General features: G+C 39.2%; 1 protein-coding gene across 4 annotated transcripts in view; it reads right to left on the reverse strand.

Moving 5' to 3' along the window:
- Positions 1-4,077: 4,077 nt before the first annotated feature.
- Positions 4,078-20,074, reverse strand: part of phactr2 (phosphatase and actin regulator 2) — a 44,136-nt gene continuing 28,139 nt past the window's right edge. For 3 of the 4 annotated variants that reach the window (XM_063491703.1, XM_063491705.1, XM_063491704.1), the window contains exons 5-13: positions 18,906-19,154; positions 16,951-17,488; positions 16,555-16,733; positions 15,619-15,775; positions 15,199-15,254; positions 13,568-13,629; positions 13,134-13,271; positions 11,604-11,680; positions 4,078-8,889 (exon numbers count right to left, since the gene is read on the reverse strand). In XM_063491703.1, the coding sequence (XP_063347773.1) occupies positions 8,874-8,889; positions 11,604-11,680; positions 13,134-13,271; positions 13,568-13,629; positions 15,199-15,254; positions 15,619-15,775; positions 16,555-16,733; positions 16,951-17,488; positions 18,906-19,154 (1,472 nt within the window). In that variant the 3' untranslated portion in view covers positions 4,078-8,873. The remainder of the gene's footprint in view (positions 8,890-11,603; positions 11,681-13,133; positions 13,272-13,567; positions 13,630-15,198; positions 15,255-15,618; positions 15,776-16,554; positions 16,734-16,950; positions 17,489-18,905; positions 19,155-20,074) is intronic. The other variant, XM_063491707.1, reaches the window with a different exon arrangement.

Below are 20,074 nucleotides of genomic sequence, written 5' to 3' on the forward strand. Positions count from 1 at the left end.
AGACACTAATGCTTTTAGTGTAATGACCCAAACACATAACTGGCTGTGATAGCTAAACCCATTCTGCCTAAATAGTTTAGAGTTCTTTTATTTCATGCTAGTATATGTCTTACCAGACTAGTCTGATTTTTCTCCAGACTAATCTGCATGTATATTGGGCAGATGGGGCAGTCATATCTATTGGAAACAGTTCTTAAGGAAGAACCAGAACCCCTGTGCTGCTTTATATTCACTTTATTCAGGCTTCAGTTAAAAGATTCAAGGGTGGAGTTTTGAAATTCAAATCCTTTGAAAGTATTTCTCAAATAATATTTCAACTGGACTGATTTATTTTATTTAAGCTAATCATGCTGGATAAGCAAAACTATTTCTGTTTATCAAGTAACTGGTGGAAATACACAAAGAAAGCTATTTATTATCCTTTTCTCTCTTCCCACACCTAACTCGTCACATCCGATTTTGTCAATGAGAAAGTCACTGCACTGCTGTCAAATCTTAAAACGGCTTCTTTCTGTCGAGCTGTCAGCTGTCACTTCAGTGTCAATGGATGCAGTCCTCCTCCACCTCATTCACCCCCAGTTTTCCTCAGAGCCAGCTCATCAGAAGTCCTGTTCCACATCATATGCATGCAGACTTCCATCATACAGCGTCACCACCACCGGTGTCTAAACCCATTGTTATGTTGATTTTACTACAATGGGGTACTGATTGGTGTAGATTATCAAATAATTGCTTCATTTGAGGCAGTTGAGCTGCAATAACTCTCTTCTTTATGGTGAGGTTCCATGCCACTGATCAATAAATGCAGGCCCACTTGAAAATTTCGCAGCTAAACAGTTAATCAATTGATCAAATCTCGTGCGGCTGCTCGTTTTCGCCTCAGCTAGGTAACCTTTCAAGATCCTGCAGGGTCTAGTTGAGGCAATTAATTCTACTCCCTATGACTCTTTGCAAATCACAATCAGAGTGGAAACTGGAAACTGGCAGCACCGTGTGTTTGCATTTACAAATGGAGCTTGACACATTGAATAGCATTTGTTAATAAGCCATTTGGCCTTTCTGTGTTCATGCTGATGTGAGCTCTTCGTTTGGCCACCCGTCCATATCTGCTCTCTCCTCTGATTACACAACGGTGCAAAGGTCCAGGAAGCACAATCACCCTCGTCAAATATAAATTCTCCACAAATTCAATTATCTTTGCCCACATGGCCACCCACAGCCTAACCGTAGTGCTCTCCTGTTCTCCTTCACTGAACTCTTCACCCGTTCTTCTTTACTGCTCGAACCCCCTCCTGCAAACCACATCGCATCCTCCCTTTCTCCTCTACTACACTTCGTTTTTTTTCTTTCTTCGTCTTTACCCTCTCAGATAGGCTTACCGGTGGAGTGGAAACACAGCGACTAATGACTCTCGAGTAGTGGAAAAACACATGAATATTTTGTGTGAGGAAGGCACGAATGTGGTGCAAAATCATATTCAAAAAATAAATGCAGAACAGAATTCACCCAGAAAAATGGCACTACTAAGAAAAAAGAGATTTCTGTATGAAGAAAATAATTAAAGATCTCTGGTTTGCACAGTTCTGGAGGCACTTTTGTGCCGTGAAAGTTCTCCTTAAAGCATCCTTTAGTTAAATGCAATTTGAAGCAAATTATATTCAGCTGTCACCCACACTTTTTACCAATCAATTACCCTTTCAAAAAGGATTGCTCATATTACTTTCATGTCTGTGGTGATGTTTCTTTTATAACCTTTCCCTCATTTTTGAAAGGAATGGAAATACTTTGAGAAATAGAATGACTGTAATATGAACAGTATAACAGAGCAAAAGCAAAAAAAAAAAATCATGTGTTTTGAAACGTCAGCGAGTGTTAGACCGATGACTAATTCACCAACTTCCAATTGAGCAGACTGCATTACAGTCAGGACCTCGAGGCGGTATGCCAGGGATAAAAGTGCCTTCCTGTCCTGGCTGGGAAACTTCATTAAAGTGGGCTGTTTGTTGTGTGTGTGCGTGTGTGTGCGTGTGTGTGTTTTACAGCTAGTAAAAAGTGGAAACTTTTTACTCTCAGAAGGCAAGGCTGAGTTTAGATTTATGGTTTAGGTTTAAAGTTCAGGTTGAAAAAATGCAGCTGTGGTGAATAAAGAAGTCTAAGATAAAAGCAGGGATTTTAGAGACAAGCATCAGTTCTCATGAGTAAGACAAGTGTGTGTGTGTGTGTGTCTAAGATAAAACGAGAGGAGGAGGTTTATGATCACTGTGTACCAGGAGTATCTTTCAAACACAGGCACCAGGTGCTACAGTTTTCCTGCTGCCCTCCTGTGCTCTATAAAAATGATTATTACTTCTGTCATCCAGGTCTCTTTGACCCCAGTCTCCTTCCATCACCAGTTCTCATTTTCTTGTCCTCTTCTGCACATCCAACTTCATTACACCCACTTCATATTTAAACTCTTGAAAGCACATACTGTCGTTGAGATGGATGGGACCTTTTTGTAACCCAGTAGTTTAAGTCAGTGTAATTATGCTGTCATCTTTGACAGTTTATCCAAACAAAGCCATATAAAAGATGATGAAATGAGGTGAGCTGAGCTTTCTATATTTTTTTTCTTATATCCAAATAAAGCTTAATTGGCACTAATTGACACACTTTTAGGTGCATCATAGATGGTAAATTTCTCTCAGTGCTGCTCTTTGTAGTCTTAATGGAAACTGAGGGGGGAGGGGGGGCAGTCAGGGTTTCAATTACTTTAGGAAATCTGCCACAAATTATGTAACATATTCAAAAATAAAACCCCACTGAGTGTTGTGCTCTTTGCGTTTTGCGTCTCTGAATAGTTAATTAGGAGACGCAGCCTTTGAGGGCTCTGAAAATATGCTGCCAAAAAGCACCTGCAGGGACTACAGCTGGCAAGAGGACAGCAACGCAAAATAAAGGGGCTTCAATGAAATTACATATTATCCTAATATATTTGTGAGGTATGTGCAAATGCATTGCTTTAGGATGCCTATTGCTGATGCATCTTTGAGCTCCTCTGTTCCACTTTGTATGCACAGTTTGCATAACTCTTCTTTATTCATACATTTCCCTGTAATATACAACATCTAAAAGCCTTCCCTGCAGGGCAGGCTGTCTGGGTCCAGACATCACTTAATGCTGGCGAGAAAGCTCATGGTCAGAGAGCAGGAGGCGGTTACTGACCAACAGGGTGTAATTCTTTCAGATGGCACCACTTTGCTGTCTCTCTTTTAGACTCATATCCAGTGGATGAATTATACCTTCATTAAAAACTCTGAAACTTTTGCATGTATGAACACATACATGCTTAAATTCCAAACCTGTGACATTTATTTTCTTACCGCCAAAGAAATTTCATATTTCTCTCAGATTAGCTTTTTTTACTCTCATTCTCTGTCATCTACTGCTGAGTCATAAAAATTCACCTGCCATTTCATTAGGTACAACTGCTGTTCATCTGCTTGTTACTACAAATATTTAAACAGCTAGCCACATGGCAGCAGCTCAGTGCATTTAGGCAGGTACACATGGTCAAAATGACAGCTCCAACCTGATATGAGTACTGCAGAAGCTGTTGATCTACTGGGATTTTCCCACACAAGTATTTCTAGGATGTAGCGAATGGTCGAAAAAAGAGAAAATATCCAGTGAGGGTCAGTTCTCCGGGTTGAAAGACTTACTGATGCCAGAGGTCAGAGAACGGCCAGACTGCTTCAAGTAGTTTCTGAAATAACCGCTGGTTACAACCAAGATGTGCAGAAGAGTATCTTTGAAGGGAGAAGCCAGTCTTGAAGCAGAAGGGCTACAGCAGCAGCAGACCTCACTGAGGGCCCTTCCTGTCAGACCAGAACAGAAAACTGAGGCTACAGTTGAGGAATGTTTCCAGCACCTTGTTACATCTATACCACAAAGAATTAAGGCAGTGCTTAATAAATAATAGATGTACCAACTAAAGTATTGGGTGTCCCTGTTCTCAGACAAAAAACAGTTACGATCTTACTTCAGTGATAAAATTATTCACGACAAAAAAAGACAATGACAAAAAAAACCCCTTTTTGTTTAACTCTTTATATACAAAAACACTATACACAATTTGGACACAACAGTAGCTGTTTTGAGATATATAACATTGTAGTACAACTTCAAAGATGAATTATTAATGTCAAACATAGAGTAAAGGTGGTTGGAGCTCATGTGAAACATCGTCTCCTCAGCCTTTGCTGCTCTGAGCACAAAGTAAATCCATTACTCTGACAGTTTACACATTACTGTATATCAGATTTATAGCATGATATTTGCTAAACTGCAGCAAATTACAATTAATTTTCACATGGTCAAGAAAAGATTACATGTTCAAGAAAAAAAGGGGGGTTTTGACTGCAGTCTGATTGTGGCTCCAGTCTGAAGTATAGATTTACATTCGGGAAGCAATAAAGGAAGCTTTAAGCACCACCAGCAGGAGACATTCTCAATGTAAACATTTTTATGAACTGGGGGAAGCAGACAGGATTACAAATGAACAGTAGCAGCTCAGGAAAAACAAGTGCCACTATGGCTGTCAAGAGAAATAGAGAAATACCTTCTGAAATGCAGTCTAAATATTATTACGTTTTCCACTATCACTATTAACACTGGGAAATGTGGGGTAGGCTTGCAGCTTCTTTGGGTAACGGGACTGTTTATTTTACAGCTGCCGTACAGATGAGATGAAACAGATGGCACCCATCAACGTTTTTAGACGATTCGTTCTGAATCCTGATGAATTAAGTGGTTATAGCTTAACACCCACATTCCTAATTTCGAATAGAAATATGGATTTATGCACGATATAAATGCTGTTGATATTCCACGCAAGTATTTCGGTGTAAGCGGTTTCAATATTAAAAAGCCGTTCTAAAAGCGATAACACTAAGCTTTTGCCTGGAGAAGGTTTCTAAATATTCTCATTTGGTAATGCTTCATTTTAACCTCCATATTTAGCACTGATATGTACACCTATCAGCCACGACATTAAAAACTGCTAACAGGTGAAGCGAATAATACTGATCATCTTGTTATAATTCAGTGTACTGCTGGGAAATATTGGACTCTGGCCTTCACAACCCACTATTGCCAGGAGCCTCTCCCAGCTGAACAATGCACCCTACAACTCAACAAAAACTAATTACAGGAACACAACGAAGAGCTCAAGACCCCGACAGGACCTTTGTGGGGTGTGTTGTAACGAGGCACCTCCAACCTGCAACCGACAGGATCTAAAGGATTTGCTGCCAATGTTCTGATGCCAGACAACACAAGACATCCCAAAAGGTCCCGTGTCAATACCCTGATGAGTCAGACCTGTTTTGGCAGCAGAAGGAGGTCCTACACATGATTAGACAGGAGGTTGTAATGTGATTGATGAGTGTATAAATTGCTAAAATTATGTACAACACACTATAATGTAGCTTTGAGTAAATGCTAAGAAATTCCAAGTTTTTAATTTATTTTGATAACAATTAAAACTTTTCCTAACTGGTACATGAGTGATAACCCTGAATAACCAGTTTAATTGTAATTTTATTTGACTGTATACAGGCTGTAAATGATTAATAACGTGGGTTAGGCTACTCAACCATGGTGGGATGGGCAGCAGTGTGCCCCTAGCGAGGTCATCACCTTGGAGATAGTCGTGAGAGTTGTTGACCCACCCTCCCATTACGCAATTTATTAAGTTCACCTGGGCCACTCACACCTTGACACACTTGTGACCCCAATGAACCACATCTTGATTCACATCTTGGTTCATGTTACCCTACCAACACCTCCGATGGCAGGGTAGGTTAGATATTATGTTCAAGCTAAAGTTGGAAAATGGAATTTCTCCTAAAGTCGGATTTCCAACTCAGAATGAATGCGTTGATCACAAATCCCGTTTTTTTCCGACTTTACTACTGGAACACGCTCAACTCGGGAGTGATGCAAATCCCAGCTCTGACATCCAACTTTTGAGATAAATGGAAAGCAGTAAAGACTCTCAGGACCACCTCCAAAGACGCCTCTCATGCAAGAGGTAAAATATGTTTATGAACCTAGAAAAAACCAAAACATCAATTTGCCTCTAACTCAATTGGATGTATGACTTTTAATTTGTAATAAAAGCTCAAAATTCCTGGGTATTTTACAGCAGCTTTGGCTGACGGTGTTTACCGTGTTCACCTGTGCTGGAGCCACACCCAGGCAGACTGTAAGGGATCAAACTCATATTTACTTCCTTTCTTCAGCTTCTAGTTTTTATTTCCAAACTAATTAGCATATGTAAACTCTACATATACAATACACTCTCTCTCTTTATATATAAATATCTAAAACCAAGTATGATTATTATTACTATGTAAAGGATTTCTAGTTTGTGCAGATTAGAACTGTGGATATTTGTAGAAATAAATCTAAAACCGGATATTCCCAGAGATCATTATCTTTGTCTATGTATGAAATAGGTAGGTTATTATTAAAGACTGTGCTTGATAAATTGATTAAAAAGCACCACTTTCAGGTCAGCTGTAATCACTTCTTTATCAGTGTCTGGAGATGGTATCAAAAAAGTATTTAAAAAAAACAACACAATTTGATTTTAAAACATTCACATCAAAGTTGTATCATATTATATTGGTAGTAAAATTCATATCAATGTATGCACATGCTTGATATACATTCTGTACAATACACACACATATATGTATATTCATATATATATATATATATATATATGAAGAGCAACTTAGGCATCAACATGAATACTGTTGCTTCTTTTTCATTGCTATACATCTTTTCACTTTGCAACCCCCGCACAGTCAGAAGCGGAAACAATCAATCTGCCCTTTTCAGTTACTATTTGGAAGAATGACGAGTGTTTGTGGAGGTTGGGGCTCTATTATGAGAACACGGGCTTTTGGAGGTCAGCAAGCTCTATCTGTCAATCACTCGACAGCCAACATCTCCGCTCTTGTCGAGTAGGCATGGGACAAAAATATTACTAAAGCTCAGACAAACATTCTGGCATTCTCGGAGAAAGAAAACACTTTTAATGGATCCTCTACATTTTTCCGAAACATGCATCTCAAGTATCTGGCAGTGCACTTAAAGGCAGCAAATCCACAAATCCCCCAAAATCCAATAGTTACCAAACGAACCGAGCCAGATTGCTAAAAAAAAAAAATCACAAATCCACACACTAGATGCTTCATAGCTCCACATTTAAACAAAGGAAATCCTCGTGACTCCGTTAAATGTGGCATCTATTCAACCACATGAAAGTTGAAACATTTTCCCAATGATTGACCAAAACTGTAAAATGATCTAAAATGATAATTTGTTATTGAAATAATTAACATGGCTGGAGATTAACTTTCCAAAAAGTGGAACAAATCCATCAAATAAATCTGATTCGTGGTTAAAAAAAATGTAAATGTAAAGATATAATCACAAGAGTCACAAAGCACTCATGTCAACATTTCTTCTTTTTAAATGTGTTCTAAAAATAAAGTCACTTGACTAAATTGCAAAAGCATGTTCAAGAAAATGAAAATGAAAGCACTCTTTCACTCTCTGAAAGAAGAGGGCAGTTCATTACTAGTGCTGAACCTCTCAGTGCCTGTTCTCTACGTAGTCCACCCAACAAAATGAAACCTGTAAGCGTTCCAATTTAGAACACCTACATACGATCAGGTTCCTGCTTTATCTTTGGCACCAAATAAAGAGCCAAGTTAAGCACCCCAGCCAAAGGCCTGTAATAGAACTAGTAAGAAAACAATAAGTACATCGTCTAAACAGCTAGCCCAGCACTTTGTGATTAGAGGTCCATAACCCAGCAGAGAATACATGATAATATGTTATCATCATGTATCATCAGGAAAGTATGCTGAGGGATTAGAAGTGGCCAGAATGGGATTTGCACTTCAATATTAAAGCCTCAGGTGGCTCCCTCAACTTTAGCAGTTTTAAATATAACACTTGCGGTTATTCTTCAGCTATGTGCACCATCGTCTTCTGTAACTCTTAGGATACAGTGACCTCTAGTGGCAGAACTTAAAGCATGATTTAAAAAAAATGAACTGCAGTATTTCTGATTCATCTCTGAGGGGAACATCTGAGCAGAGGAAACTGCCTCTCCTCTCCTGTGATCTGTGACATAGGCACTGACATCAGCATGAAACTATCCAATCAACCCCACTTCCTGTTCTAGGAAGTTGCCCATATTTGGCCATTTGTCAGTTGACAAGGCATACCCTGGCAAGGACACAAACTCTACAGTACACTCACATTCACTACTACAGGGCTGACCAAAAACATACAAAAAAAAAAGAAAAAAAGAAATACACATAATATTTTGTGTACCAGCTGGTTCTGATACTCTGCAATAAATAAATCTAATCTGAGCACAATACACGCCACTATCCTGACATTGGATATGTGCAAATGTTTTATGGGTGCCATGAAACACACACAGATGTTATGATAGACTTAAAAGTTTCATCGGGGGCAACAGAGCTTTTTTACATAAGATATTCCGATGTGGTTCAGTAGGAAAAATGCAGGTGAATCAACCTTCAATAAGAGTGTCACCTTCCTATCAATCGCTCTTCTAAAGTATGAGCGCACATCCAAGGTTTTGGAACTGGTTAACCCGAACGAAACACAGCCACGTTTAAATTTTGTAAAGTACACCTGTGCTTTTCCTGCTGCGACAAGACAAAAAGTCCGCTGTGAAAAAGGTCGACTGAGTTCCAGAGTGAAGTGGACTGAGCTGAGCCTGCTGGGAGATGTGGACCAGAGAGCTCGTGACGCTGACGTCGACGGGGCATTGAGGAGACTTAGGGCCGATGAAATCTGAAAACACAGACACAAAGGTTTATTTACAACAGAAGAAACACACAGACAGTATAATAGAAATACATGAATGTACTGTCATTTATAAGCAATTTCTACTAATTTAATTTTTACCAAGAATCTGACAGACACTCCGAGGAGTGACCTGCACAGTACCTGGGAATAAACTTGCATCTGAAATCACTTTTCAGATCTTGAAAAATTCTCAAACACTAAAGCAACTGCTGTCGATATAAACCAAAGCTCCGTGAACACTAGGGCTGACAATTTTCATTTGAATTTCAAACTTTTTTAACAGAAATACAAATTACTCATCTGAATTCAAAACAACCAACACACATAACAGACCACATCTTTAACTCCAGGAGGTGGGTGTTTACAAAATGCTTTGTCAGACTACAGTGTGAGTAGTTTGTGTTATCAAAGTAGGTAACAACAGTTTGTGGTGAGTTATTTGCTGACTGTAGACACTTAATAGTAATATCTTTTTACATAGTCGAGGCATCAAATAACAGAATGAGAATGAAATGAAGACATGGCTTAGCATTAAGCTGTCAGGGCTGCTTTGAGCTGCTTAATAAAGCAAAAAATAGTCATGTGAAAAAAAGGATTATGTGCAGTCCTATAGAAAAACTAACCATTCAACAATCACATCACCATCTTAAATCATCTTTAAAAGTCATTGAACTTATCTTGACGCTTACCTAGAAGCAATAACTTGAACACTTGTTTTTCTGTAAGACTTTATCAATCTGTCACATCATTGTGGAGGAATTTTATGGGATCATTGTCCTGCTGCATTGACCCAATTACACTGCCAGACAGATGGTTTCACATTTGACTCTATAATGCTAACTCAATGACTGTAAGGTGCCCAGATACTGTGGCTGCAAAACAAGACCAAATTATCACTCCTTCATCGCTGAAACTGACAGCTGGTTCAGATTCCTTTTACAAACATGTGCTGTGTATTGTATCTAAACATCTATGCCACTGTGCTCCCTTGCAAAAGACAGTGTGTCCTTTAGTTTGTTCAGATGCAACTTTGGAAACCTAAGCCATGTTCTTTTAGAGGCTTCATCTTGGAAACCATTCCAAACAAGCCATACTTTTTCAGCTTTTATCTAAAGGTACTGTCATGAACTTCAACAGTTAACATGCTGAGGCCTGTAGAGTCTGAGGTGTAGCTCTTGGGTCTTTTCATGTGAATCTTCAGGTGAATTTGTATGAAAGATTGTGTTATTAACACACATCTGAATGCTCCACACCAGCAAACTTCTGCTTTGTTGATGATCAATTCATCAAGTGCATTTGATTTTCAGCCTGGCTGCTCCTTACCCTCTAAATTCCTAAGGAAGCAGTAATCGTGTAGATAGTTTTTCACCGGACTCTAGAAAGAAACTTATTCACATCACTGTGAGTGAGACAGATTATAATATGAACATTGTTTTATCATGTACCGTTGCTACGTTTTAGTGTGTTATCAGGCAAAAACAGTCAAACACGAGTTTCCTCTATCTTTGAGCTGCGGCTGCTGGCTTTAGAACGAAAATGGTGGTGGTGCATTTTAATCGTGCTGTTAATTGAAGTGTTTTAACAATGGATTTAAATCTTGCAGAAAAGCATAAGTCTACAGGGTTTTTTCCCTCTTCAAAAATATTGCACAAAGGAAAAACATTTTTGGGCATCTTAGAACAAATGGCGCATTTCATTGATTCTCAAAGGAAAATGAAAATCGTAGCAAACACGAGAATGGACCTTCCTTCAAATGTTTCCACTGTCAGACTCAAAGATAGGGAAGCGTTCTGCTCATCTTTTTTTTTTTAAATTTCTTTACAAAACATACTTTTGGAAAGATTTCAGTTTTAACTTTGTCTTCTTAAAGCACGTGTTGTCATTCTCATCTCATTATATTGACTTTTGTAATGAATTTGCAGGTAAGGCATCCCCTCTGAGGACTTTTGCATGTGGACTATGTTTGTGCACTAGCTGCTTTTCCTCCATTTCCAGCCTGTGTACATTTTATATCAAAGTTTTCTTGTTCCTAAATGTTCTCTTGACTTCTATGGCTCACCTTTAATGGCATTTTTAAAGTCAGACAGGGAAAATTGCACCCTTGAAGCACTTTTCTTTCTCTTTTATACTCTTCTCCATTGCATGACCTGCCCCTCAGGCCTTACCAATTTAATATAGTCTTGAGGCAAAAACATTGCCAGACATAATGCTACCACTGCTGGGTTTTTTTTCTTATTTTCTCTAAATTCATAAAAGAAAGTGTAATAAGATATGAGGAAATGACGGTGACTCAATGTCTCTGTTCTGCATGAGTTGCAGTAACATCTAAAAAAACCAACAACTGTGTAATTTCACAAGTTCAGACAGAGGATGTAAACAAATATTGAAACATTTTGTGCTAGTTGTGTTTTTATTGAAAGGTTTATTAGTTCTTTTTGGTGGGCTCGGCACAGCGATAAAAATCCATGTCACACAGATTTAATAACAAATGAGAGAGGGAACCTAACCTTTATTGTCAATTAGTGCCTGAGGCAAATGAACCGGAGTCGACCCAGGAGTATATCGTGACTTTAATGTGGGACTAGAACAATATAAATATTGATCAATGTGACTAATAAACAGCAGCATTTACTGTGATAAAGCGCTAATAAAGCTTCAGAGTCGGCTTAAATGGTCAATGCCATTGACCGCTTAAGTACCTGGTGAACTGTTTGCTGTCTTCATGAACCTCCATCTCTCGGCTTTTAAACTCATTCAGCTCCTTACGGATAGCAGCCTGGGGGGCAGAACACACACATACAAAGACACACACAGAAAATAACATCATTAGAAGACCAAGGCCAACTGTGCCCCCCACCCCAATCACCTTTTCCAAGTAAGCTCACGATGCCTTTGAGCTGTTTCAATGTGAAATGTTCAGATGCTTAAGGGCTCTCATTTGGAGCTTTTAAGATGTTTACAGATAATTTCCATAAATCTGCACAGCTACAGTCTTTGCTTCGGGGAAGTAGTCGTAACTAATAGTATATGGGTTAAAAAATACGAGCAAAGTACACAGCAGCACAAATGATTATTCTCATTCATTTTAACTTATAAAATAATGATTTTAAAGGGATTTATTGTAATGTTTATAACCAACTCTTCCCTCAAGCCTTACATGAAAAGTTTGTTTTGTCTGTCGTCAGTAACATCAAGTACGTCCATTTTTTTGACCTGGTTATGCAGGTGATGCTGTGAAGTCGGAGGTTTATTTTTAAAGTTGTTAAGGATTTAATTAGAAGTTGCTTGCTTTATTTGCCTGTCCATTCTTTTATTTGACAGTAATGAGTTTAGATTTGTGCGATCAGAAATAATTTATATGTCTCCAAGGCTGTCTGCGGTAAGTGTGACTGGTGACGGAGATTTCACTGTACAAATGTGCAAGCAGACAGTTTACTTTGGTTTGTCCATGCATCGTTTTCCCTGTTGCCCTCTGAATGTGAGAAGATATCCTAAAATTGAATATATTGGATCTGGGCTGGAAGTCTCAAGGTCTGTATTTATGTGCTGTGCAGTTCTGAACATCAACAGCAGAGGGAAACCATGACATAAAAACTGCACACTTTGAGGGTCTTTATTGTCTGTGAGGATATTTTGTCAAGCCATGCTAAATATTCATACAGTGCAGATGGCACATATATGCAGTTACATACATAGTGTGAGCTAGGTGAATTTCATGTATATCATCAAGCATAAACACACAGAGACGTTTAAGACCATAATATGAAACACAACTGTGTACGCAGAAGGCCGTCCTGTTGAAACTAGAAAGAAACCTGCAACAAACTAAGACCCATACATAAATGGGTTTTTGAATTTTGGCCTGCACAAGCTCTGACCCCAATCCACCAACTTTGGGATGAAGTGGAACAGCGACTGCAAGCCAGGAAACATTTAGTGCCTGATTTTAATAATGCTCTTACTGCCCAGTGGGTTCAAATTCCTGCAGCCAAGATCTGAAATCTTTTATAAAGTCTTCCCAAGAAGTTGAGACCGCTATAAAAGCAGATGGTTGTTCGCCATATATGTGTGATTGCATGTCCACATACATTTTAAGTCTCTAATCACCTAAGTAATCAACATCACAAATTCACAAAATTTTCACCCTGAATAGAAACTGTAAAGGTTTCATGAAGCCCTAATAAATTAAATTATATCAGGTATTACAAAGCAGTCTACAAGAGCAGTACCTTGTCAGCAGGAGTAAGCCGTGTCCAGGGTTTGTCAGCTCGTCTGTCATAATCCTTGGCGTCCGTTACCTCCACATATTCATTAAAACGAAGAATCCTCCTAGCAACGAGCTCTGCCACTGTCGGCCTCACGCTCAGCTACACACAGATGAGAAAGGAGGAGAAAGTAGACAGTCAGTCGAATCAAATATTAAACTTCAAAATGATCTTCCCAGTATTTTGGTTTATGTCTCAGTTCCAGCTGTGTCCACTAGATGGCCTGATCTCTCTATATAAAACAGTTTCTTTCTACTACCATGACTCATAAGGTGGGGCAAAACATATTAGTAGCTAAATATAGACTTGCTGTGTACTTTCTGTTCTCTTATGTATGTATATGTGTGTGTGTGTGTGTGTGTGTGTGTGTGTGTGTGTGTGTGTGAAATTTACAGTACCTTTCTCGTGAGCCTCCTTTTAATCTCTTGCTTGGCTTCTTGCTCCTCTGCTTCATTCTTTTCTGCATGTAGAGAACCAGCAGATTGATTTCACACCTACTATGTCTGCAACAAGTTTCTGCATCTAATTATATACACAAGCTATAATTTGCAATATTAAGCCAAGTGCATGGCTATGCTGCCATTACGTAAACAAAAGCAAAAAAACGAAAAAAGGGAAATCAGATGAAATCTGAACGGCAAATATTCTTGTGAAATATTCATTGAATTGCACCATATATATATATATATATATATATATATATATATATATATATATATATATATATATATATATATATATAAACAGCTTGGTGAGGGGGCACTGGAGAACTCAGTGACATCTAGTGGTCTCATCCAGATTGAAATAGAAGTCATGTAGGATTTATGACACCTAATCCTTCTTTCCCTCTAGCACAACACATACATAGTGTTACTTCTCTTCCTGTGTTTAAAGGAACACATGAGAGCCTTGCATTATTTCTCATGTGCTATGATGAGACTGAGGCCGTGTGCTGCAGACCGAAACATTTTAAAGTCTGCAAATCAACCTTTCAAAAAAATAAATAAAATAAATAAATCAGAGGATAAAGTTACACAGATACCCTGTAAAGCTGTTGCTCTTGTTTTTTTAACAGGACACTTTTACATTACATTACATTATACACACAGTATTATATAATTTTACCGAAACCTCAAACAAGTGTCTATTTGTAGATAAATTCTTGCCCAGAAAGGGATGAACACCAGAAACAATATTTCGTAACTTCCTTACCGCTGTTATATATGTGGATATAACCACTACACGTATGGACTATGTGTAGTGGTTCTATTGACTGGGAACTTTGCAATACAGGCATTCTTTTCACCTACAATAAAGCAGTATTATCATTCTATATTAGGGAAAGAGGTATCATGCATTTGTTCAGTTAGACTAAGAGCAAATATACTGATTGAAGTAATGGGCAATTCTTAAAACCATATAAGCCTGCACAAATGACAAATTTGAACTAAACAGGTGAGACCATAACCACTAGCAGAGTTATTTTATCTACTGTTTTTTTTTCTTTTTTTAAATCAATTTTAAATTATGCTTTTTATTTGTTTTTGTTTTTTAATGTCTCTGTAAAGCACTTTGAATCACCTTGTTGTTGAATTGTGCTATATAAATAAACTTGCCTTGCCTTGCCTATATCTTTTCAGTAGCATGACAAGCTATCACTGTGCTTCTATCACTGTGGTATATGATGACCAAAGAAAATCCCCTCACAGTGTGATTGAACACATCACTCCACCGTGGGAGACACAAAGCTGCTAAAAGACAGTAATTCATAATTTAGACAGACATATCTGTCTCATCCATCTGATTAATAAGACACGCAAGGTCATATCTGAAGATCTGAAAGTGGCAGTAACAGATTGTGGCTGGGCAGCTGAAACAGCACAATACCGGCTTTAATGTGACCATCCTCGTGATGAGTCTTGTGATATGGTTGCAGGTAGATAAATGACATAATTCGTGCTTTAAAATATTATGACGATCATAAAAAAAAGGTGTATCACATCAGACCTCTGTTGAAGAGTGCACTTACGCTTGAGAATGTTTCTCTGCTCCAGCTCCTCTGTGGTTGGTCTTTGGCTCAGGCGTCTAAAAAGAGAAAACTGTTTACACTCTTTTTACGAGCAGGTATGGATTTAAAAATTCTGCAGGCTTGTGCAGAGAAAGATCCTAAATTATCAACACTTAAGATTTTGTTTTTTGTTTACACCTTTTGTTGCTGAGAATCTGAAGGCTGTTTTAACACCAGCCAATTTGGCTCATCTGTTAGAAAAGGCCAAACTTCAGGACACATTTTAATGTGCATCATTTGTAACAGTATACCGCCCACAGCTACACCAAAAAAATAATCAACAATCTCTAGTGTTATCCTAAAGCAATGCCAAGCTTGAGAAAAAAGTAACACCTAGCCACATTTTCACAGTCCGCTTTGTATGTGTGTGTTTGAGTGTACCTGACTAATTTGCTGCCTATCTGCTGGCGTAGCTCGTGCCTCTCCGTCTCTGAACTCCGTGGCAGAATGTTTTTCTCTTCCAGCTCTTTCTTGCTGGGTCGGTTCCCCAGTTTAATGTTCAAGGTGTCTCGTCGGCGGATCTTGCTGGCAAGAGAGTCTAGAACAGAGAGAGAACAGGCACGGCTAGTAACGGTCTTCCGGGGGGGTCAGCTGTGGATCATAATGTACAAGCAATGAAGAAAATGAGACGTTTAAAAACCTGAAACATCAACAGAAAGTCCATTGTAATGATAAACAGATTAAATGCTGTTTACCAGTGCTGGTTAGTTTTGCAAGCAAAAGTTGCTAACACGGCTGAGGCATCTTTGACATTTTTAACAGCATGACTGCACGAAGCAAACATTGCACCGTCACAGCAAGTTGGGTGGCTTCACAGTCTGACTGTAAACGGTCCTTTCACTTCATCTTGGGAGCAATGAGCCCTTCAGCTGAGCAGGATGTAAAAAGCTATGGATGTGTTTCTGCAACCATTCAAGGGTTTATACACATCTGGTGACATGACATATTCTTTTACTGGAAGTATCTATTCAGTAGCCATGAGCTGCTGGCCTACTGGTCAGTTCTACAACTTTGAATCAGGATACGCTGTCTTATATTAAAACCAAAGGTCATGTGTCATTAGGTAAAATATATATAAAACATATTTATTTGCAAAATAAATATGTTTTAACCATAGTAGCAGGACTAGCAGGACTCTTTAGTTGACTCTTTAGTTCTAACCATTGACCCACTGCGCTACATCCTCTTAAACACATCACACCCCGCCTCCTAACTGAAATGCCGAAGTTGAGTTGGTTAGGTGAGCTTCTCTTTAAGTTCTGCAGCTGACATGACTGTTGTCAAACATGCTGTTTTTTTCATTGTTGTGTGACATACTGTTTGAGTCCTCGTCTTCCTCCTCCTCTTCTTCCTCCTCATCCCGATACAGGATTGGTCCGTCAGAATCAGAGTCACTAGTTTGGCTGTCTCTCGGCCTATCGCGTATCACGGTCACCTCGGCCTGCTCTGTTTTTACCCTGGGTCGCTGCGGCTTTTCTGCTTCATCCTCTGCTGACCTGCAGGAATCAATAACACAACAGTGTGACTAAACAAATTTTAATAGATTTATTGTCAATTATCTAATTTCATATAACAGCAAATCATATAAAGATTAATTTGTGACTCCATTAAGGTTACTGTAATGCATGCTATCAAACTTAGATACAGTCAAAGTGAACATAAGGAATTCAAGCAATCAGCAACTTGCATGTACCAACTAGAGTTTTACAGTACCTCCGGCTATTTTCAACAACATTCTCTGTTTCTCCTTTCTTCGTTCCACCTCCTCCTCCCTCCTCTTTTGTCCTCTCCTGTTTACCGCTCTGTGAGCTGCCGCGTGCCTCTCCATCTGCGAATGATGTGTTTTCTGTAGCAGTGTTGACATGAGAAGACTGGCTTGTGGTTCCAGGAACCGCACCTTTATGGGTATCTTCACCTGCACGCGATGCGTCAGGTGAAGATTTAGGATCTTGGACAGAGTCCCCCTGAACTCCCCCTGTGTCATTGCTTGAGACTTTAGATGAAATAATTTTGGTGTCTGAGGAAAGGGGAGAAGATTTTAAGTCTCCAGGTGGGTTAAGAGTCTCTGCAGAGGCTTTTTGAAGTACAGATGATGAAGTCGGAGTGTCTGATTTCCGGTTGGCCTTTGCATCTGTCCTTTCATTCTGTGCTGCAGAGCCAGTGTCCTTTGACGCACGAGAACGAGGTGCGGAGGTGGAGGTGGTGGTGCTTTTTGTTGTGCATCCCGTCTTCTTTGGATGAGAGGACTTGGCTGAGGAGAAGGACAGAAAATCAGACGTTTTTGTTTTTCTAGATGCTCTATTTTCTGAAGACATGCACAAAAACCTCCTAATAATATGCTTATACAAATTCTGTGTTGTAAAAGACAAATATTTATGTGTTTTAAAAAATGTCATCAGTAATATATGTAGTTAATAACATGTGTATGATAATGTGAGAATCATCCCAAAATATAAGCAATGTTTATATTCTGTTTAATGGCCGTTGGCTACTTAACCCAGGGAACTATTGCTAGTACACCTTTTGTTAGGTGTTACTATCCAAGTTCAAGTGAAACATTTTGATTGGCTACATGGATAAAACTGAAGCATATAAAACGCGATGTCTCACTTTTGCTCTCCATTTCAATCAAAGGTGCTTTACTTTAGTTTCACCTAAAGTATGATCGGCTTTGAATTTTATTTTTCAAATGTATCACGTTTTTTGTTTAGGCTGTGCAATGCCAGAAAACATAACCATTTTTGATTAACACATAATCCAAGTGTATGCAGCACATATGGATTCCAGTATTTACCAACTCTTAAACTTAAACATAATAGAGTAGCTATCTAAACATATCTTCTCCATTAAAACTGTGACAAATACAGAATACCTAAGGATATACTGACTACTAAAGTATCTTTTCAAGTCTATGTGAAGTTTCTTTGTGTGCTGGTAAAAACACCCTTAGGAGAGGGGGTGAACTTGGGATTTCGAAGTTATTCAAACATTAATGAAGCAACGTTTGTGCCACTTTCCTGAACACACCACAAAAGACACAAATACCCTCAGAAAGGACTGCATGAACATCACATGCAGTGTTCTAGGTTTCGTTTAACCATGCTATATATTTGACAAGTACAGCACAGACACACACACACATATACACAGGAAGCAGGGGGATGATCATGCCCTGGCGTCATGCTAGTGAAACCACACAAGCTCGTCAGATTGCTCTCGCTCTCTTTTTTTTTTTTTTTAAAGTGGCGATGCTACACTGACCTCACTCACTTTTCATGCTCAGCCCCTCACACACACACACACACACACACACACACACACACACACACACACACACACACTGCAGACATTTCTAGAGGACACAGATAAATCTTTACTTCTGCTTTCTTAGAAAACATCCAGATATCGTAAATGAAATGCTTTTTATAAGGAAAGCACATCGTGAAGAGGGAGAAAAGGGGAAATACTATTTTGCAACCACTTGACAGAAACTTCAGTAACATTTGCACGAGTGTGCACACAAAGCCATGCTTAGAAGGTACAAACTGCTTAATAGTGACTCCCATTTCCCTTCCAACAGTGATAGAAGGGCATTTTCCATGCGGGAATGAGGGAAGGGATGAACACTGACAGGCCAGCTGGTTTCGGTTCTAACTATCTGAACTTACCAGTCCCGCGACCAGTCGTGTTAGTGTTCCGTGGGGGGTTAGCTTTAGCCTGTGTGGACGACCCATTCTTGACAGTGGTTTTAGTTGTCTTTTTAGCCCCAGAGGCACCATCCTTGTGCTTTGCCGTGGCTGCGGTGCCACCGGCAGGTTTGGATGATGCGGGCGGAGTGGCGCTTGGCTGTTTTTTAGCTTGAGTCTCTCGAGGTCGCACCTGATTTGCCCGGGTGTTAGGTTTAGTATCAGACCTTTCTAAATAGATGAGAGGGAGTAGGAAGGAAAAGTGCAGCATTTACAGGTTAATATAAAGGCTGGAAGCAAGATAAAAGTTGCTGATCTGTGCAAACTGATGCACAAATAGAGAGGTGGACAAGCAGAGACAGAGGAGAAAATGAATGATACAGAAAGTGTATGACAGAGCTGATGATGAAGGGCTCTTGTACAGCTTTTCCAGAGAACTGATAGATAATATGTACCCATTAACCTTCCCAGGCTCCAGGGTCGGTGATAGTATGTGAGTTCAGTTGCTGTACTTACAGAGTTTGTTGCCTTTGCCTTTCTGATTATTGACAAATGAACAAACAAATGGCTACAAGTTCAATGCTAACAGGGTTGAGTTGAAAACAGCACAACACTTAAGCAGCATCAGACACAAGAACAGTGGCCTGTCTCCTCAGGGAGAGAGAGGCATTAGGAGGAGAAGATACAGCTCTGTTCAAACTGTGAATGCCTATTGCAGGCTGATATAATGGGAATATCTATCTGAACACATTAGACCCGCTCATTGATCCCACAGAGAGTTCAATGTCAACCAGAAAGCTGCTGCAGATACTAATGCATTCCACAGCCCAGAGGAAAAGACATCAAAGCACCTAAAAAAAGCTACAATATTTAGATCCAGTATATAAAAATGGAACAGTTCAAGGGCCGAAAAAGCCCCACATTCCACAATATGTGAGTTCTCTGTAGAAGAGTAAAGTTTTCTCCACATTTAGCAGGTCTCTAGCAACAACCGTTTCTTGCTTTAATTTTCAAACAAATAACAACAATGCATCTATATATAATTCTTCAATATATGCAGGTGGAAGACTGTTACCCTGGGCTTGTAACCTCAACTAGTACAGGAATCTGACGGTTAGAGACTCCAACCAGCCCTGGATTACAGGCCAAAG

This window comes from Pelmatolapia mariae, linkage group LG13, assembly GCF_036321145.2.
Source record: "Pelmatolapia mariae isolate MD_Pm_ZW linkage group LG13, Pm_UMD_F_2, whole genome shotgun sequence".
NCBI lineage: Eukaryota > Metazoa > Chordata > Actinopteri > Cichliformes > Cichlidae > Pelmatolapia > Pelmatolapia mariae.